The sequence below is a fragment of the Camelus dromedarius genome, chromosome 20 (genome assembly GCF_036321535.1).
Source record: "Camelus dromedarius isolate mCamDro1 chromosome 20, mCamDro1.pat, whole genome shotgun sequence".
Lineage (NCBI taxonomy): Eukaryota > Metazoa > Chordata > Mammalia > Artiodactyla > Camelidae > Camelus > Camelus dromedarius.
Window position 1 is genome coordinate 15,856,414 of NC_087455.1, and position 22,893 is coordinate 15,879,306.

At 35.7% G+C, this 22,893-nt stretch overlaps 1 protein-coding gene across 4 annotated transcripts in view; it reads right to left on the bottom strand.

Moving 5' to 3' along the window:
* COL14A1 (collagen type XIV alpha 1 chain) overlaps nucleotides 1–22,893 on the bottom strand; it is a 184,237-nt gene that overhangs the window by 155,418 nt on the left and 5,926 nt on the right. For all 4 annotated transcript variants that reach the window (XM_064476868.1, XM_031439558.2, XM_031439557.2 and 1 more), the window contains exons 2-4: nucleotides 14,401–14,526; nucleotides 6,014–6,130; nucleotides 2,499–2,642 (exon numbers count right to left, since the gene is read on the bottom strand). In XM_064476868.1, coding sequence (XP_064332938.1) covers nucleotides 2,499–2,642; nucleotides 6,014–6,130; nucleotides 14,401–14,488 — 349 coding nt within the window. In that variant the 5' untranslated portion in view covers nucleotides 14,489–14,526. The remainder of the gene's footprint in view (nucleotides 1–2,498; nucleotides 2,643–6,013; nucleotides 6,131–14,400; nucleotides 14,527–22,893) is intronic.

Here is a 22,893-nt window from a genome sequence, read left to right on the forward strand (position 1 = left end):
GAATGAAGGACCAAGAGGCTAACATATCTCATAAAACCAGAAAGTGCTGGCACAGGATTCAAGCCACATTTTCAGATCCCTGAAAATGCAGGAGGCAAAATCAGGTAGAAAACAGACTATCAGGAGCAAAGTGGTATTAATCATAACAACAATAGCAACCATGCCCCTGCTGTGTGCTGAAGTGAGTTAATCCACACAACAATAGGCACAAATCATCACTTCCAGTGACAATGAATACATATATGTTCATGTATAACTGAAAAATTGTGCTCTACACTGGAATTTGACACAGCATTGTAAAATGACTATAAATCAATAAAAAATGTTAAAAAAATAAAATAAAATCTTAAAAAAAAGTCATCACTTCCATTTGCAAATGAGGATACTGAGGCTGGAAGTGGCTGAGTTGCTTGGCCAACTACGTGCACCAGATGTGGAATCACAACAGTTCAGAGATGCCTTTCTGTCTTCAAAACCCAAAGATTGTTTCTTATGTGTCCCTGTGTATCAGAAGATGGACTGATGAAAAATTCACATCCTTACACTAATTGCAAACTAATATCCACAGGATTTGTCTAAATCATCATTTTCCTGCATCCAAGCATGAAGGTTTTTCCAGGTAGGGGAGGCCAGGCTTTAGCTCCATCTCACCAGGAGCAAAAAAACATAACTGAAATGCAAAATGCAAAAGGAATCCATCCAAGCAAAGTTATTTTAATTTTATTCTTATAAACTATTATTTGGGGAAAACTAATCCGTCTAATCTACCAATAAAAACAACACAGCTAAAAAATGTATATGCTTCCACGTAATTTACTAACTAACCAGTTGGACAATTTCACTAAGATTATTTCAGCAGAGCTAAATGAGCTGCAAACAAATGCATTTCTTCTTTAACGTTTTGATTAAGTAACTATCGGCAAAGCTCTTTGAGGCTGGCTACTTGTGTTTCTTATGTTGCTAGTCGGTGGAATATTTGAAATAATCAATTGCACCAAACCTGAAGATTAAAGTGAAATGAATTGTTTCTCCTTGTCCCTTTTACTGCTTCTCAACAAACTTTAAGAAACGTTATTTCCCTTACTCATGAAGGAATGTCGGAGGCCAGAAACTGAAGCACAGTGCCAATAAAATGAGACAGAAGGCTGATTTATATTGAAAATAACATGAAAACCTTTCCCAGAGCTTCCAGACACTGAGAATCCCAAAAGAATGTAACATTTAAAACATCTGTATGTCCCGCTGACAGGTGGATTTACCAAATGTCTCCGTTCAGAAGTTTCAAGAGACAGCAAATTAACAAAGTTGAAGGTTTTTTTTTTTTTAAGAAAAATCACAAAATATGTCTCATAAAACATTACTCAGAAGAGAAAGAATAAAAGGAAGGAGGGGTAGAAAATCCAGATAGAACATTGCTGCACATAGATTTCTACAACCCACGGCCTCCCTGATTTGTGGATTCACCCTTTAAAAGTTATTGTTATTTGAAGTTATGTCTGGGATTTACTTCAAAATAATATGGGAGAGGCGGGTGTAGGTGTATAGATGAAACAAGACTGGCCATGAGTGGTTAATTGTTGAAACAAGTGATGGATATGTAAGGGTTCATTTTAAGATTCTGCTGACTTTTTCAGTTATGTTTAAAATTGTTCTTAAGAATGAGTTGGGTTTTTTAGAGTCTCTCTGAACAATGAAGTAACACAGAAAGTTAAGTAGGACAGACCCCTTCTGTTTGCACTCACGATACACAAACCTCTGCCCTCCACATTTGAAAGGTCACCTCCAGGAAGAGGGAGTTGCTGTAAGTCTCTGGTCATTAGAATACAGGGTCCATGGGAGCAGGGATTTGTCATGTTCCCAGTGCCTAGAATGGGGCCTCTGGCACTTAGTAGCCAGATAATACATATATATTAAATGAAAAAAATAAATGAGTGAATGAATGAATATCTCCTAAAAGGCAAAAGAATCAGGACATGTGTGGACAACTTTTAAATTCAGCATAAGGAAAGGATTTCTATGAAACAATGCAGACGTGGATTGGAGCTTTCCCCTCTGCTCAGAATGTATGCCAAGTCCTTTGTCAGCCCAACTTACTATTTGAGACCTGGCTCAACTATGAAGCCTCTCCCCATCCCATCGTAGCCCATTATGGGGGTAGAGAGAGCAGCTCCCTTCACAGAATCCTAAAATTATTTATTGAGCACCTATTATGTGCTGGGTAGATGAGATATCTGGATAAGGCTCAGGGGACAGTGTCTGGGAGAGCATTTGAAGACTAAAATTTAAAGAATAACTAGGAGTACAGTGAAATGGGTAAAAAGAAGGGCAGAACATTAGAGATAGAAGGAACTCATAGAAGATTATATGAAATGTGTTTTAAAATCTTTTCAAATCTAAACAATCTAGTATTTTAACTTGTTAACAATATTTACCACAGACTGAAACTCAGAGCTTGGACAGAGTCCCATGGCAGCACTTGAAGACCTGTAAATACTTACTTCTGAATTGACCTTGGGCTGGCTTGCTTTCTTTGTCTTTGTTATATGCGATAATTTGAACTGTGTAGTTCTGGTCTGGCATAAGACCTTGAATAATTGCCTTTGTCGCAGTGTTCTGGAGATTCAATTGATTGGTTTTTCCACCTATAATAAAACAGAAAGATAAATCATTTATAAGAAGTAGGTTAACTGTGTACACTAAGAAATTTTATTAACCAGCAGCCAGGATTTTAAAAAGTGAAGACATTAAAAAAAAATGTTAAATGTTGAATGTTACATGATACTTAAATTTAGTATATTTTCCATTCCCATTTTCAGTTATGCTCTTTGCATTGGACAACTCAAACAGTTGTCTAAGTTAGATAAAAACACATTCACAAAGATCTTTCATTGTAACACACTATATTTTAGACACTAGGGAAATCCACAGTACAAGATTAGAAGACAGAGAGCCCTCAACATCAAATATACTCTTCAAAGAAAGACTATCACTCTAAAGTGAAGGAAAAGATACGGGTAGACTGAACACAATTATCTACACTGGAATTTTTCCAATGTTCTCTCTGAACTGAATCAAAGCATCCTCGAAGTATTAGCAATTTAATGATCTTAAATCTGAACTTCACTGGCTCAGGATGTTGAAGGAACCATTCATTGCCTGGATACTTAAAAGTTAGCCTGATTCTTGAAAAGATTTCAAGCCCCCATTACGTCTCCATCAACTTAGACCAACATCTAAGGCTTTTCTGAAAATGCTATTGATGACATACTCAGCTTGTATGCAAAATTCCAAATACACCTTTCTTCTCTAATTTCTGGCAGTGATTAGTATGTCTGAGAAAGGGAAAATTAATTTAAAACTTCTGCGCCTCTAGCAGTAACAGCAAAAAAAGCTCTGAAACTTGCTTAATTAATCAAGCACAACACAGATTACAATATATTTTGATCATATTCTAATAAAATTATTTATGTTAAGTCTGAAATACGATGTTCCTATCACCCATGCTGCCTGGCAGAACTGAGTCTTTTTCTTGCCAAAATCCACGTCCTTAAATGCATTTATGTCCAAGATGTTAAGTTTGGTTTCAGAAACTTCTCCTACCGTTTAAAACTCATTTACAAAATGCACCAAATGAATCTTCCCTAATTTAGTGCTTCACTACATAAAAATTCCTTAGAAAATCTCTATGTAATAGAATCCCTCACTGAGAGGCATTGGGTGTATTATTTTAAAGACTTTGAGAATCCCGCAATAAAAAAAAAGTTTCAAACTCTGTTTAAAACAGCATTTCTCAAATTTATTTGACCATTAATAACCGCTTGATTATGTAATAGCTGTTAGCATCCTGACATATACCATGGGAAACGTCTTGGGAAAGACTGGTATAAACAATACTCAGAATGTGTCTTATAGTGCAAAAACATCTACAAACATTCTGTGTCTAGATTTATTTATTACTCCTTTTATTTACTCTATTTATTTTATGTTTGATCAAGTAGATACACAGTGTCAAGACTTTTATTGGCTTGGGCCACTGCAGTAAGGACACTGGATCACTAGGGGAAATATATCCAGTTTTCATGAAGAAACCATTTGTTTTGATCCTCAATTTTTATTTGTCATTGGAGGTGTTTAAGCAAGAGCTGGAGGTCTAGTTTTGAGGGGTGCTATAGCAGAGGGGACTGAAGGATGAAGCTGAGGCTCGGTTCAAAGGCCTAAGTCATCTAAGTCACTTCTAAGATTCTGATTCCTCAATGACACCTGCTTGGGAGAGTTTGGTATTATCAGCAATTAACCCAGGAAAGTTAAAACCCTGGTTACCTGGAGGGAAACTAAATACCTTTCAAAATCAGACGTAAGGAATTCTCAGAGGTATCACAAATTACTAACTAATACTTTGATCTTTAGGTCATAATAATACTCAACAATCTCTTAAACTTAAGTTTCCCATGATGGCTTATTTTAGAAACCAAACTATATTTTTAGAAGTCAAAGTTATTTCAAAATTGGGCAAAGTTCCAAAATGAAAATTCTGAACCAGGCTTGAGAATAAAATATTGCTTTCCACAAGACAGTCACTTACGTAGACCGACACACGGAAAGTTGGCATCTGATGTCACTGAACCAAAAGTCATTTTAAGAAGCCTGTGCACAATATTCGTTAATAAAAGAAGATTCCTTTTCAGTGACCGAGCAAGAAACCAGGTGTTTCATTTGCTTGTTTCTTTTGAGATTTTAAATCCACTACTGAGTAAGATGTCCCCATTTAGAAACAATAGAGCATCTGTCTGCCTCATTAAATGAGTTGGGAAAAGGTCTCCAACAGAAAGGAGTCCAGCTCCATATAACCATCTTTATTACCAACAAAAAGAAAAAAAACATATTTATATAAATACACATATATTATATAAATAGGCTATTATTAAGTACTTATGTACTATGGGAAATGGATTTTAGGGGAAGAAATGAGAACTGAGAGCTATACTATGAGCACCTATATAGCAATCATGGGTAAGACTTACTGGGCACTTATAATCTGCCAATCACTGTGCTAAGTGCTGTATGTTTATCAATTCATTCAGTCCTCACAATTTGCTTCCCAAAGTAATATGCATAGGAATCATCGATCTTGTTAAAATTCAGACGCTGATTCAGCAGGTAGGGTGTAGGGACCAATATTCTACATTTGCTCTCAGGTGATGCTGATGCCTCTGGTCCCCAGCCCATGTTTTGAGTTCCAAGCATCACAACAACTCCATGAGGTAGGGACTAATATTGTTTTCACATTTTACAGAAGAGGAAACTGAGGCACCGAGCAATTAAGTAACTTGCCCCAATGGATGACATTACTTATAAGTCATGGAGCCTGGTTTTGAACTTAAGCCACCCAGTTGTTGACCCCATCTTCATCTCCATGACACTTAGGAAGCAGTAGCAATTCCTTTACGTGCTTGTATCGTTTTAGCTGATTATATGTGTGTAATAAAAACATAAAATGGGGAAGAGAAAAATTCACCCAAAATGTAATTTTAAAATTTTTAATTACTTTAATCTTCATGATCAATAAATCTGTTTAACCTTTGTTTTTCCTGCTCTAATTCATCATTTATTTTCACCATGTCTCTACTTAGAGTTTATAATTTAATGTATAATTGTTGAGTAATGTTCTATCAAGTTAATTATAATTTACTCAGTGGGTCATTACTTTTGGAGGTATTTTTTTAAGTGTCAATAGACCAAAAGTATTCATCCATGTTGGAACAGTGGTAGTGAGGATTTCTGATAGTCTGAAAATTTCACCCAAGGAGAATTATGGTGAGCCTGATAATTATTCTTTTGATTTGGGGGAACATTATTTTCTTGAGTAAAGGGTAAGATTTCAAGCCCAAAAGATTAAATACAACAAACAAAAAAACTCAAATGATTTCAAAGCAACACTTGGCACAACACATTTTTAGTTACCTGTGTGCAAAAAGTTGCTAATACTCTAAAAAATACAGTTGACTGTTTTTACCTCCAGCTGGAGTCACAAGAAGTTTGTATCCACCAAATTTCCCTCTTGGAGCCTTCCATGAAATCTGGATGCTATCATGAGATAATACATTATATCTTAACCTTGTGGGTGGAGCCACTGAAAAGGAAAAACAAAAATTGTTTAAATATTGAAACGTGTGAGCTTCCATTTGTTAAATGGAAAAGCCAAAGTAAAGTAATCAAATACACACCAGTTTTCATGTTCTTCCTACAGCCCCATTAATGAATTGATCAGTTTGCAAAATAACACAAACCCAAAAGTGTTTCTTACTTAAGAGACAAGCATTTTCCAAGTAGTAAACTGACCTTATGACAAAGAACTATGACTTAGGGTTAGAATTTAATACCCTAGTCTAGTTTAATAATTGAAGCCAACCTTGTAAAATGTTTTTATTATGTTATGAGGATGAATTTTTCTACTTGGAACATGTGAGATTTTGCAATCTACTCTACTGGGATCTGTTTTATGCTTTTAGGTTTTTCACTTTATTAATGCAGTATTTTTTACGAGAGGATAATTTAGGGCTATTACGTACCTCTTACGGTAATAAGACCTTCATTTAAAAATATTTGAGATTGTAAAGGGCCAAAATAAAACATAATAATAATAAAAGATAATCATTTTATAAACTTGGATTCATTCTTCAAGCGTAGCTGATTTATACCTTTCAGAAAGATACACGTCACATGGTTATGAATTACTCAGCATATTTACTCTTTTCTGGTAGTTCACAAAATGGGTAGGTCTGTATTACTTTTTGTGTAAGTCATTCAAACTTAAAAACATATTTTTGGAATTCTACACCACATTCCAGAATTTCAAAAGAAATACTTTCATAAGATTTTTATTATATAATATCTAAACTAATTTGTCCAAAAAAGAAAATCTAAAGCCTAACAGAAAAGTTAGTGCTTATTACCCATTTTTATGCCTGGTCTTTCTTTCTGGGGAAGGAAACAGACATTCTCCTTAATAGGTATGCAGCATAACATGAGATGTGGACGTTAGTTTGATTGTTTGATTCCCAGTTTTGTCACTTATTACATGAATAACCAATTATGCTGTATACCAGAAACTGACACAACATTGTAAACTGACCATACTTCAATTTAAAAAATATTTATCCATGCGAAAAAAAAAATATTAAGCAAGTGACTGTGTCTTCTAAAGCCTTATTTTCTAGGGGAGGGGTATAGCTCAGTGGTAGAGTCTGTGTTTAGCACACACGAGGTCCTGGGTTCCATTCCATTAAAATAAATAAATAAGTAAACTTAATTACCTGCCCCACCAAATTAAGAAAAAGACAAAAAAAAGGTCTTATTTTTTACAAAAGGTGACAGTAATACTTTCTGCACAGGATAAGTGACAATGTTAAAGAGAATAATGGATATAGTACCTTATAATAGGTGGTCAATAAATATTGCCCTTCCTCCTTACTTCATCTAATGGGTGATCTCAAAAGCTCATTTAATACTCACAAAAGCACATTGCTACCCCAATTTTATATATAAGTGAAGCCAAGAGAAGCTAAGAAATTCATCCAAGTTCACATACTGGTGCACGACAATCTTTGAGCCCAAACAAAATGCTCTGTTTCTTTGAGAGCAGAGTTATATTAAGAAGTCACCCTTCATTGAACTAGAAGAATGAGTAATTTACTCCTCCACAAACTCTTCGCTCATGTAAAATCAGTAAGCACTGAAGGACACAATTTTTTTTTGGTGGGGGGAGGTAATTAGGTTTTTATTTATTTATTTTTAATGCAGGTACTGGGGATTGAACCCAGTACCTTGAACATACGAGGCACACACTCTACCACAGAGCTATACCCTCAGAGAAACTGTTACTATTTTGCTTCATCTGGAACTTGAGGAGAAAAAAATTTTTTATATGGGTTCTTATGGAAGAAAATTTAAAAGAAGAATTTAAAAAGGTTAAACAACATATCTAGTTTCTGAGCCAAATCTTGCCAGTGGACTGACAGGCATCACTGGCCGAGCATATTGCAAAGTTTTGCACGAATGCCCTGGTGGGAGAAAGTGGGCATGTTTGGGAAACGTCAAGTGGAAAAGTACTAGAAGCAGAATGAAGGCTTCAGTCTGACAGTTCCAAGAGGGTCACTTGATTCTGTCAGCATCACAGGTGTCCTGACATCTCAAGGAGGGCAAAGAAGTTAACAATATTCAGGATTCCTAGGTTAAAGATTAGAAATCTCTGTAGCATTTTCTACCCAGGCCATTGTTCTTTAAATGTGGTCTGAGTTTATAGCCTGCAACATCTTTTTTAGTCAATAGCTAACCTTCTGAACCTCCAGGAGAAAGTGATGAGGATAACATTGATCATGCCCTGATGACAACATGGGCAGTGCTCCGGAACCCGGAGGGTCATTGGCTTCCATTGAACTACTCAGGGAACTCCAGTGGGAAGGAACGGCAACAACGAAATCCATCAATATTCAACTTTTTTTTAAAAACAATTTACAAATAGTTCATATGACTACAGTCCCATCACAACTACTAGCAAAAAGTAATACCACCATTTTCTTCTATCAGTGGACCCCATCTATTGCCTATGGGTGCCTGAACATTTTCACAATCATTAAAAGAAAATCTTGGTTAGGCATAAAATTTACATTTCCTCTAGGTTTTTGCCTTTAGGGGGAAAACACTGAAAAGAAGAAATGCCAGTTAAGAAAGAAGGAGGCATGAGGTCACAGCTTTGAACTTTAAAGTTAGCTCCTTTTTCCTTGTATGGAAGGCACTGGGACTTATGCCAAAGCAAGGGCAGCAAGACTGAAAGAAACACTGTAAGTGCAGTAGAGAAATAATTGTTCTTATCTCATGGAAAAAAATTTGTGTATATTTAATACCAGACCCATGATTTTTTTTTTTGCAAGCACAAGAGGTGCTTCGATACATATACTTAACTTCCAGTAATAAGAATAAATGCTTGCACGAACTTGACTCAATAGTTAATTTGTGTCAGTTAAAATCATATCCTTTTTAAAAAGACAAAAGTCAAGAGTCAAGTTTGAATTCTGGCACACACCAAGAAAAGCAAGCCAATAAACTCATCTTTTATATGGTGAAGTCAGACTTCTATGTCGGGTAGGGCCAATTACAACATTTGTGAATATATAAACTTCATCCCAAAGGCGGATTGAGAAGGAAAACTGGGGAGGGTCCATTTGTTATCTTCCTCTACTGCAGGGTTAGGCTTGTTATTGAAAATATAGGAGTGTTTTTATTTTGCTGTGCTGTATTTTTTCAGAGGAGAGATCTTCTTTAAATTCAAAGAATTTCACTGCAATCATTCTCATAGAAATCAAATCTCATAGGCAGAAAAGGAATGTTTATGTCATTCCATGGAAGCCTCACTGGCATCAGGTACTTAGGAAATTTTATTTCATAATACAACTATTTATTAAAGGACTAATTTTCTGCCCTTCCTTCCTTCCATCCTCTCTTTCACTTCAACTCCACTCAAATGAAATCTTGCTGTTTTGACAAGTGACGACCTATGCAAAGTTTTATTTCTAATGAAATAGTCTCATTAATTTCTTGAAACACTACTTTTCACAAAGGAACACTGAAGTGAACATCTTCTGTTCTTCCCTACCCACGATCACTTCCCTTCTTCCTTTTCTAACAGCACCTTGGTTTTCTTCCAAGGAACAGCACTCCCTTCCCACTACATGGAGCTTTGGCTGGTCTATCAATCAGCCATCCTCCCTTGGCTAAGGGATGAGAAAATGACTCAAACCAGTAAGGCAGACTCTCCCAAAAATCTGAAACTTGAGTCTGATGATGGAAGGATGGAAAATAGCTCCAATCATTTTATTCCAAAGACTTGCCTTAAAAAAAAAAAAAGTCACTAGTTCCTAGAAACTATATCCCAAGTGTCCCCAGATTCCTACACTTTCCAAAGCTTAATTATTTAACTTTTACTATAATTATATGAACTACTTCATAGTCTACCAGTAATATATTTTTTGCTGAAACTGGCCAGAGAAAGTTTCTTTTATTTGCAACCCCAAATCTCTGACTAATAGAAGTGAAGTGTGGACACTAAGAGTGTTTCCCCTTCACAACACAGTTTTGGGTGTTAAATCAATGCAATAACCTATTGCATTCATTAAGCAAAAGACATTTAAACAGTAGAGAAGTATTTGGTTGATTTTCCACGTGATCTTTAAAACCCCCAAACAAACAACAAAACACAGCTTTTTAGCTCAGTCATTTTTCAATTAAATGCATTTATAGAACATTTGTTCTATAAATAAGAGAAATTAGAATTTGAGGGAAATTTACCGTGGGTTATACTAGAGGGTCCTTTTTACCTTACTTAGACTCTGAAATGTTATAGTCTTCATGATCTATTACAAAGATTGTAAAGACAGCAGTAAGGAAAATATCCTCAAACTTCCAAATATACTTGAATACTAATAATAGTCAAACGTAAGACGAAATGTATTAACACCGAAGTCTTTATAAAGTGAAATCTAGCCCCTGTGCAAAGTCTCCAAATTTATATTCTTTGATGTTTTTAAGTGACAGTTACTTTACCTTTAGTGGTTCCTTCTTGTAACTATCCAAAACAAACACTGCTAGAACCAAGTATAGATTTACTATGAAATTCTGACGAAGTATTGGTGCCACCATTCTGTCACATTATACACGGTTTTTTCCCTACAACCAACACACCATTACTCTCTCTGTGTTCCAATTCATTTAACAGCTTGTCTTGAAAAGAGGATGCTGGAATAATCCAGGGATAAACAGTTATTTGAGCCGATGTGGGTTCACATTCTCTGCCGAGGGAAAGTTCTTCATAAAGAATTACACGGAGAGACTAAGGGGGCAAAGTGCATTTGGCTGATTAGCAATTTAAGAGGACGGAATTAATTTCCTGTATGTCTCTTGATACTGACTATATTAGTTCTCCATTGCTGCAAATTAACAAATTATCACAAAGTCAGTGCTTAAAATAACAGAAACATATTATCTTACAGTCCTGGGAGTCAGAAGTCTGAAATGGGTCTCACTGGGCTGAAAAAGGTGTTGGAGGTTCTAGGGGAGAATCCATTTTCTTTCCTTTCCCACCTTCTAGAGGGTTCCCACATTCCTTGACTCAGCCCCCTTCCATCTTCAAAACCAACAATAGTTGGTCCAGTCTTTCTCACATGGCATCACTCTGACATTGGCTTCTCTGCCTCCCTCTTCCATATTTAAGGACTCTGAGACTGGAACCACATTGGGCTCACTGGGTTATCTAATCCAGGATAATCTCCCTGTTTTAATGTCGCTGATTAGCAAACTTAATTCCATATGACATCTTAATTCCACTTTTTCATATAATATAACATATTTAGGATCTGGGGATTCAGATGTGAACCTCTTTGCAGGCTACCACACTGACTTTTTTTTTTCATTTTGTTCATGAGCATGACTTTCAAGTTGTCTATAAGAGTATAAGGTTTGAGAGTAATTAGTGTCAGCTAGCAAGCCAACACCCCAGCATTAGCAAAATACTGAACATCCAACACAGCCACATATAGCTTGGCAAATTAGTGTCAAAATTGGCTAACCCATAAGAACTCATCACTATGTCTGCTTTAAAAGTAGAAAATTAATCAAATAAAGCAATTCATATTATTCGTTCAAAATCATTCATGTAAATAAATGGTGTCCTGGTAAAAATAAGATTTGGTTTCTCAAAGGTCTGACGTACTTTGCTAAAAACCAAAGCCAATGCCATCTAAAGCCTTTTCTTACTGGGTTTTCTCCAGCATATGCCCACCATCTTCCTTCTTGAAAGTTTCTCCAGCCTTCACTTCTAGGCCACTACATTCCCCTGACTCTCCTTATAATTGTGTGTGTGTGTGTGTGTGTGTGTGTGTGTGTGTGTGTGTGTGTTTTAACACTTTCAATCAGTTCTTTTAAAAACCTTTTAATTATTGGTGTCTGCCAGATTTCATCCTCTCTTCTGTCCATTCATTGGGCCATCCCTTTCTAATTCTACCTCTAAGACTTCAAGTTTCCATAAGCAAATTCTCAACTACAATGCAATTCAAATATAATCACCTGCCCTTATCCCTTTCTCCTGAGGTCCACACCATCTACCAACCAGACATCTCCTTCCGGATGCCCCACCGCACTGCAAGATCCATGTATTTGTCTAAGACTGAATTCATTATCTTTAGCTTCCAATACTTGCTTCACCCTTTATTCTTTTATTAATTTCTTCAGCAAACATCTGCTAAAACTGAGGTATTTGCTCTGTACCAGAGATAGCACTAAAGAGAGAACCACTGCCTTTAATGAGCTTGGATAAATAATTGCGATACAAAGATACAGACATAATAATAACACAGGGGTTGAAATTAAAAGCCCCATCTACTCAGTGCTCCAGCAAAAAGCCTGAGTCATCCTTGATACTTCCATCTCTTCAGCTCCTTCCACATCAAATCAATAAACAAGTCCTACTTCTTCTACGTCTTTTTTTTTTTTTTTTTTGTATCTACTTCTACTTCTTAAGTGTTTCTTGATTTAATTCTCTTCTCTTTATTCTGGTTGCCTACATCAAACCCTCAACACCTATGTCCTGGGAAACAATACAATCTTCTAACAGCTTCTCTTAGTTTAGTAATTCCTATTCCCTAAACCCCGATAAGCACCGGCAATATTGCTGGTAGTTTAAAATCTTCCATAATCTGACTCCAATCCATCTTTCCATCTCTTGTCTTTGGCCACGCCGCCCACAAAGCTTATATTGCAAGTTGTCTGCTTGTACTTCTACTTTTTTAGTGGAGAGCAAGCTGCTGGAAGACAAAGAGTAAAGTTTTATTCAGCTTGGCATCCTGAACCTAACACATCATATGTTTCCCACGAATGTTAACTTGAAACAGAATTTGGCTAACAACATATATCTGGCAAACAGCATCCCTGAAAGCACCCCAGAAGAGCTCTCTATGATGAGTTACTCCATGAATAACCATGCCTGCATTAAGCCGGACTGAGATGGCAACTCTGAAGGCCTTGTGATGTGCCCACTTTTTGTTCCCAAGGACCCGTGTCTCATATCCCATAGTTAGAGGGTGAGTTATCGAGGATTCCTATGATCACATCTCTAACTGCAAAAGCTAAAAGCATTCTTTTCTCAGTGTAAATAAGGTAAGGAGAATTTGTCTACCTAAATCCTTGCATGAAATAGTTGTAAATATGATGATTAACTTCAAGTGTTTTAATACTATTTAAGCATGCAAAGAGTCAAGCTCCATTCCTTTCCAAACAAGTGGGCCTCACTTGAAAGAAGCAGGGTGTGGTGGCTCTTGCCTCTGACTTTTCTGCAACCTTAAATTCCAAGCATTAGACATTAACATTCCTTCAATACTTAATCACATTTAGACCTCCTTATTTAGCTGATGAATGACTATTTCAGCATCCACATTGTGATTTCTGCAGGATTACAGTGTTTATCAAGTAATGTCGCTTTGCACACTTCTACATATTGTGTACTTGTTTCAGAGATTAGCACACTTTTTTTGCATAAGGTCAGATAATAAATATTTTAGGCTTTGTGACCTACACGGTGTCTGTCACATCTACTCCACTTTGCCGTTGCAGTGCAAAAGCAGCCACAGACAGTATGTAAACTAATCAGCATGGCTGTGTTCCAATAAAACTTTATTGACAAAAGCAGATTTGGCCCCTAAGTGGTAGTTTGTCAATTCCTGGTATACTTTAAAAGAATGAGTGGGAATCAGAAATAAAGATGCAGGTTTCAATAATACAAATAGTAGGTTTCAAAAACTATGTTCAAATGAAACAAAGCTAGACATCATTATATATGCTTAAAAAGGCATATCAGCAGCCTCTGTCAGACCCTTAGTTACCTTTAGACTGCCTACTTAGTTTTAAAAAAAGGAGTAAAAAATAAGGACCAGATATGAAGTGGCAGAACTATTTCGTAGACACTCTTTTTAAGTGATAAGGCATTGAGATACATATACACACAACTTATAGCTCCTTATTAATAGAATTGATTTTGCTACATGCAAATTTCACTTTACTGATTAAATTTGCATAGCATTTTCCAGAGGGACATTAAAAATGAGCTGTTTAACCAAGTGCCACAAAATCAATATGCTCAGTCACTGGTGAGGTCATAACCCCCATCAAAGTTGAGGCACATTTATACAATGTAAACAGTTGGTAACACTGAGTAAAAGCCAACATACGACCCTGCCTAAAAATACAGCTAAACCAATGAAGCACCAATCAGGTAAATAAAACAAAAAAATTATGATCAGCACCAAGATGGTTAGCATTCCAGATCCTAATGATAATGTTAAAGTTTTCCATTACCTTGACCCTGGACAGTGATGCAAAAGTAAGTAATTGCCAGAAAAGCTGGAAACAGCCAGTACTGCATCTTGCAATGAAAAATCTTCATCTTATTTCCTGCTTTTCACATGAGGTGTAGCAGCAGTCCTGGAAACAGAGAGCATAGGGATATCTTGAGAAGAATGAAAATAAAGTATATGCAGTCATCTGGAAGAGGTGAACAAGCCAACATGGATTAGTACTGTCAGGAAGTAATCCATTCCTTAGGGCATTGTTTATTTCCCTCTCAAGCAGAAACTGATGAAAGAAAGGATTTTGAGACGATGTTGTAAATAGAATGATTGGAAATATTTGGGAGAGAAGTTCAGGAGGGACTTTTTGACTCCTTTGTAAGACATAAATTGCACAGTGAATTTCCCAAATGGATAAATTCCAAAAGTATACCTGATATGAGCATTATGATCAGACTACAACTTCCTTGGCCATCATGAGTATAGACATAAGGACCTTTCTTCTGGTGATGAAGAAGCATTTGAAAAACCAGTTTGTGCTATTATTAAATCATTACTCAGCTTTCACTTCACTGGGCTGAATAACTCTTAATCTTTTCATCTTTTCTTATAATTTTTTTTCTCATGTGTGTGAGTCTGAAACTCTTCCAAGATCATCCTTTTTGTTAGAATGTTAGAAAAAGAAAAGCTACAAGAAAAAGAGAGAGAAATGAAAAAGGGGGAAATTAAGGAAGGAGGGAGGATGGGAAGGAGGGAGAGTAGGAGGGAGAGAGGAAAAAGGGTGAATGTTTGGTGTTAATTTCTACATGTCTACAGTTGTCGACTATAATTCTATTACAAGCCAGTACAGAGGAGAAATTGAGTCCTTTCTTCAGAGATTAAGACATCTCAAAATTTTTCTTCTACCCAGGATATTTTTTGAAGTTGGTATGATTATAATATTGATTTACAGATGAGGAAAATGAGGCACAGAGTTTCCTCAAGTCATATAACTAGTGAGTTCAGGATCCAGAATTTCTGCCCACACAGACATGACAATCAGACACGGTAGGAGCACCGCAGGAAAATGTTTCTATAGTATCACACTGCATACCCCTTCAATCTGTTTTGATATCTCTTTTCTTGCTCTGGTTACAAAAATAATGAGTTTGAATCATAGAAAATCAGAAAATACAAAAAAGCACGATTAAGACTATGCGTGAATTTTTCTAACGATAGTAAATGTCCTGTTACAATATACAGGCAGTATCACAATTTATTTATTATCTAGCTTTATTTGGAAATTTAGATTGTTTCTAAATTTCCCTAAAACATATAATACTGCAACAACTATCCTTATCCACATCTCCTTGAATACGTGATTACTGATTTCCTTTGGCTAAATAATTGTGAAACAGCTGGGTAAAACAAGACATGTATTTTAAAGGTTTTTGAAACATGAGTACATAATGCCTTATACTGGTTTCCACTTCCATCAGCATCTTCTATGAATACCAAAACACATCACTTCCACCATCACAGGGTTCACTGTTTTCATCATATCCTGATTTGAGAGAGAAAGTGTGATTATCACAATGTCGTCATAATCAGTAAAAGGTAACATTTTGTGTTTGTTGGTTATTTATACTTTTTAATGAAATACCTATTCATATCCTTTACCCATTTTCTCATTGATTTATAAGAACTCTTTATATATGATTAATTTTAACATATATATTACAATATTTTTCAAGTTTGTTTTTTGCCTTTCAGTTCCATTTGCTGGGTCAAGAATTTTTTTTTTTTAAGGTACAGCGTCTGATCTGACCTTTTTCTTTATGGTTTCTGATTCAGTGTCATGGGTAAAATAGTCTTTTCCACCTCAAAGTATATTTCTATTTGTCTTAATTTTTAAGTTCCAGTTGCAAATAGGATCTTGGATTATTTTTAACATAGAAAAGACAGTGATTTTTATCTATTTATTTTATAGTAGGCCACCATTCTGAACTCTTACTAGTTCTATATTTTTCCAGTTTAATCTCCTGAGTGTTCTGGGATGACAACCACATCACTTGCCACTAGTGTGTGTGTGTGTGTGTGTGTGTGTCTAATTGTATAGGCCAGTAGTTTTAAAACCATTATTTTCCTAGGAATACCTCAAATATTTCAATAAATAAGCATATTGCTAGCAGCTGGGTTAAGAGGTATTGTCTCTTTCTGTTTAAAAAAAAAACTTCTTGACTTTTTGCTGAATATTTTTTTCAATCAGAAATGGAAGCTTAATCTTGCCTTTATGATTTTTCATCTATTGAGATGTTCATGTTTTTCATCTTTACCTCTTAGTGTAATTTATTATTTTGATAGTGTCTAATATTAATCTATCCTTGCAATAAAGAAATAAATCCTACCTGTTAATGGAAATTATTGCTTTTTAACTTTCGTGTAATTATAATGGTTTTCGTTTTAAGCCAAGCCATTTTCAAATAGATGACAGTCATATTATTTTTTTTAAAGAAGATTCAGTAACATTTGAGCTCTTGATTGCCTATGTTCTTCAACAACAAAGACAGCAAAAGATTCCATCTTTCTAACTCCTAATGAACCAATCAAATGCAATCACTCTTTCTTAAATGCTAATGATTTTGCAAAAAGTTTTAAAACTTAAAATACCTATAATTTTCTCTGTTATAAATATGTCTGTGGTGGCAAAAATAAAACAAATCAAGTTACTCATCTGCAAATTAACCGTGAACATGATTGCTTGCAGGACTTACAAAATTTGGATATTAATTCTATTTAAGGGACAAGAGTGAGAGTACTATTCCAGGTGACATGTATCCCCAATTGGAAGAGTGTAAGGTTTAAAATATTATTATTACAGTGATGTTTTATGCCACTTTAAATTTACCTAGTGTGTTCATACTATTAACAATTCAAGAACTTTGACAGATCCAGATAAAATCCGTACTGTAGCTTTGGATTATATCTAGTGGAGTGTGAGCTCTCTCTTAGTATACAAAGCTTAGGAAGGGATTCTGACGCTTGCATTTTTTTTTTAAAGCAATCCATATTGCTTATTTAATCCAAGTTTTTTTTTTTTTTTATTGCTATCATGCTACTTTGCCCAGTCCTGACTGCTGTTCTTTTGAGGGATGCTACACTGGCCCCTTCTTTGAAACAACGCATATGATCCAGTAAAGCATGTGTCAGCCAGGCCTTAGGTTGGAGCCAGTCCTGGGAAATATTTTTCAAACAATCATGTTTCCCTTATTTCAGTCTGAAGAGTTTAATGGGAAAACTGCACTGAGTGGGTATTGGGTGCCAGTAAAAGTGAGTCCTCCTACTGTCCAATTCTGTGAATAAGGTGAGGAGGAGGACTGGTACAGCCTTCAGGTAGTAGCTATAGACTTTCAAACCTCCGATGACCTACTTCAGTGAGCTCCCCGATGTTAGAATCTGGCCTCTGCCATTCTCCGGGGCACCTGGGCCTTGCTAGCAGTACCACACAGGGCCCTGAGGCTCAGCTGAGCATCACTGGATGAGGAATTGTCAAGGCCACTGTAGATCTGAGTCAGCGCTAAGCTCATTATTATTAGCTAAGCAATATTATTCTCTACTTGAGGTCACTAATTTTTCCCTGAATCTGCTTTGGCAGCTTCAAATAAGCTTTCATTTCTTTTTTACCCCAAGAGTTATTTCAGTGAATGTAGCAAAGCATAATTCTATGAACCTTCAAAACAATATGACTCATGTACTTAAACTTATGATTTTCTGGTTTTATTCCAGAGTAATACAGTATATCCAGAGACATAAATTAAGTATGTTCCTTCAAGAAATCATTCAGTAAAAAAAAATTGGCAACTACTTTTTTATAACATCCAATGACAGTCTAGTGTGCAACTATTTTGTGTTGTCAGTTAAAGGAAAATCCACATGCTTTGATAATCATATAAATAACCAAGATCCTATAATGTACTCATTTATATTTAGGGGATCCAAAAAATATTTCCCCCAACCAGCCTACCATACTTCCAAAATGCTAATTACTAAAGAATGTTTTCTTAAATTAAGACATTCACAAACTGGAAAACCCCTAAAATTCTTAATGGAATAGGGAATGTATTAAGTGATTTTTTTATATATGATATATATGGCATTTTAGCCTGGATTAATTTATTATTAACTTATTACAGATTAGTTAACCAACCATTTGTCAGAGCACAGAGGAAATGGGACAAATGGTGAGTGAGTTTAGATGAAACACAGGAGGAAAGGCCCTGAGGCATCTATTGAACCCCTACCCTACTGAGGCAGTTAGAACAGGATTAGGTAAGTTATCCAAAGGGCTGTGAGTAGCTTGACAGAAGGCATGAATACAGGGGATTTGAAAAGATCTGGGCACAGGTGTCAGTGCTATCACAATCAAGACACAACATCCAAAGAAAACCACAGCAGCAGAATCACTTGCTCAACTCAAACAACATATTCTTTCTAAGATTTTATTCCCCAAACATTATTATAACCATAAGTTTCAACCAGAACAAGGCAAAGAGGAGAGGTAAGGAAACATTTTGTCTTCTTGGCATGTCCGTTAAGATCAGGGACTTTGATCAGACAGCACATGATACAATGCTAACACAAGAGAGGAAGTTCTTTTACAAGCCACAATCCAACAGTCTTTGTCTTCTCTCATCCAAGCACTACAATTCCTGTGCCCAGGTGTTTTGAAGCAACATTTAACATGCCACATTAGAAGTTCATCTGCATTTCACATAATTTAAGTACATAAATAAATAAATTATCTAGGCAACCTTTTTTTTTGAAAACTGAGCATTTTTACATGGAAAAAAATTGTAGCCATAGCTTATCTTTAAATTCTTCCCTTTTTGTTGTTTATTTTAAATTAGGATAAGTAATACCATATTGGGAGAAGTGGAATTTTAATCTTCCCAAAGTTTTCTGCCAAGACTCTTTTTTGGGTAGTAAAATAGAGGCAAGAAAAAATCCCAATTCCTATTAAAATGCCATGAGATATTGTAACATTTACCGAAATGTCAAAGCTTAATTTGTTGAAACTTTGCCTAAAAGCTTGCATAAAACAAATAACTCTGCCTTAATTTTATTTTTATTTTTAATTTTTTTGGTTTAAAAACCTCATGTTAGAAATGATAATTTAGCTCTAAGTTCAGAAGGTATAAACCCAATTTGGGAAAAGTTGATCATGTTTAGCACAAGTTTTCTCAAAACACTGTCATGACTTTGTAATCAGTAACTTAAAACTATCCCCGTTAGAACTAACTGACGCTTCCTCTACTTCATATGTTTATTTTATTTAATCTCATTTATACAATTAAGTTTAACAAGGAGCAAAGGCCCTTGTGCATGCCAGTTTTATCAAAATTCCTTAAAATATTTATCCTAAAGTTTTTGTAAACTGCTCATATAAACACACACACATATACACTCGTAGACTTAACCCACGTATATACCCCAAACTTGGATAAAGTTCTATTCAATCTGTGGTGACATAAAAAACTATAAATGTAAACAAAATTGTTGCTAGCCATCTGGCTACCAGGCCCCGAGAGAGACTGTTACTGGAGTATCAGAGTTTTCATTCCAACAATCACTACTGAGAGTCCTACTACATAACCAAGCTCTCAACTCTAAAAGAGATACCAACAGTTCATACTATACCATCCCTGCCTTCTGTCAACTCACAATTTTATTGAAAAAGAAAGACTGCAGGCAAATATATTGCAAAGCTAAATGAAGCAAGTCTGAAACAGAACAAAGAAGTGGCATAAACTAGTGGTATGAATAGAAAACTGGGAGTTAGGAAGACAGATCTACCAATGATTTGATTGACTAGTTTAACCACACTATGACTTGGTTTCTTTATTGTAAAATGTGCAGCTTAACATCTACCTTATAGGATGATTGTGATGATGTAAATAATGTACTTAGAAACACGGGCAGCTCTCAAAAAAGTTCTAACTAGTAGCATGTTAGCAACAGGCTGAAAGAATACAAAGGAAAAAGGAATGATAATCACCAATGAGTGTGCTATCTGGGTAAAGACTAAAGGAGGAAGAGAATCAAGAAGTCTTTCTCTCTCCCATCTTGTGAAGGTTGTGGGACCAACTTGGCATAAAGGTTTAGGCAAAAACAAAAGATCCAGACAATGACAGAGGCACAATTGTTCACATGGGTGAACGACTTTAAACTTTTCTAAATACATTCCTATCCATTTTTATCATTTTCCAGATGACAGCTCTATATAGGTTAGAATCATCAACCATATGAGGATGTGGAAGATGTGACTTAAGAGCAACTCACAGACTTAGAAAAAGACTTAGTGGTTCTAGTTGACAAGCCCATGCAAAGAAGACGAAGGAAATGGGAATGATGAAGCACATTTTAAGCCTAGGAAAAATAAATATCGGAGGTACATAATGGATGTCTTCAAATATTTGAAGAGCTTTCATGTGGACGATAAGATTATTTTGTGTAGCTTCTGCACATAGAACTTGAATCAATGGACTGATCCACAGAGATGTGGAATTGGGTATAAAAATTCTCTAACAATTTGAACAAGTTCTTCTCTTTTACTAGAAGCTTCTACTGGCTAATTTTTATACATAAGAGATGTTATAGGAAGGATTCCTGAGTTTGTGGGCAGGGGAACTGGACAAATTGTTTAAGTTGGAACTCTTTCTGAACTCTACATTGTCAATATTTCAATATCCACTGTATAGAAGGAGAATTTTACAGCCAACTGCTGATCTAGGTCACACAGATTTGCAGATAAGAAAGCAAAGACTCAAAACTGGGCTACTGTATTAGCCCAGTGTGTTGACATTGTTTAGCATTCCTTATTTCATCTCTCTAGTGACTTACCACCCTCCTTACATCCAGAAACCCCTCCAAAAGGGTTTTCAGGATCAGCTAAGGAGGTCTACTTAAAAACAGACCCTGGAGGAAGTCATTAGTATTACTGTTCTCTGTTAGCATCACGGCATAGTAGAAAACAACTCTAAGTTAGACATAAAGACCTAGTTTTGTTACTATTAGGTTGGTGCCCAGCCTTTTCCCCACTGAGTCAACCCTCCACTGTGCAAGGCATTGTGATTAGAAACCAAGTGGAAAGCCACAGTCTTATTAGCATAAAGTGTCAAAGGGTAGAAGAGTTCAGGAATGCCAGAGACTAGAAATTGAGAAGGGGTGCATCAGAAAAGAGTAAGCCACAATGAGGGGGAATCAAATCTGCATAAAAACCCCTCTCAAGTTCTGCACATTTCAGAATAAAGGGTCAATCAATCAAAAAAACTTAACAATCATAAATGAGTATGCACTTAATAACAGAGTTTCAAAATACATGAAGCAAAAACTGATAGAACCAAAGAGAAAATAACAAAGTTAGGGATGTTAAAACGTCTCTCAGGAATTGATTGAATATCAGTAAGTGTATAGAAGACATGAACAGCTCTGTCAATGAGTAGCTAGTATCTATTGAATGCTACATCCAATAACTCCAGAATGTTTTTCTTAATGTCTTACAAAATGGGCTATATTCTGGGCCATAAAATGAGACTCAGTAAATTTCAAAAGACTCCAAGTTTGCAGAGTATGTTTCCTGACAACAACAGAATTAAACTAGAAATCAATAATAATAAAATATCTTTACAAATTCAAAAATATTTGGAAATTAAATAATATGCTTCTAGTTAATCCATGGGTCAAAAGAGAAATCTCAATGAAAATTTTAAAAGTAGTTGGAAGGGAATAGAAAGACAACACATGAAAATTTGTGGGATGCAGCTGAAGGATTAGACAGAAATTTATAGGTTAAAATAAAGAAACACTTAAAAAAAGAAAGATTTAATAGTCAATAATCTAATTTTTCACCTTAAGAAGACAAAAATAAGAGCACATTAAATCCTAATTAAGTTGAAGAAAGGGATTAATAAAGATAAGCATAAAAACCCAAAATATTTAAAACTAGTATTAGTGAATATTAACAAAGCCAAAATTTGTTTCTTCAAAATATTAATAAAGTTGAAAAATCTTTAGAAAGAGTGATCAATCTCCAATGCATTGCATCTGCCTCTTATCCTATTATAACTCTCCAGCTAACTTCATGGCCCCTATTTCCATTTTCTGGATCTTGGGTACTATAAGACATCTAGATGGGCAGTCTAACCCATAATCAAAAAGTTTCAAAGTGCATAACAGGCAGTCAATAAACACTGATTGATTTAATGATTCATGATTGAATGAATGGAGCTAATGCATACAGTTCACAGTTGGCGCACTGCACAATTTACAATTGGCCTAGGGTAAGTAATAGCTGAAATTAGCAGACACTCTCCACAAGTTGAATGCAAAACTGTTCTCCAGAGGAAAGGATGCTATTTCCTTCTCCCAATGGCCTGGGGCTGCCCAGAAGGACCCTCTTCTAAGGCACAGAAAGACCCTATGTAGGATAACAGCAGCCCAGCGAATGGTTCAAATGAAAGGGATT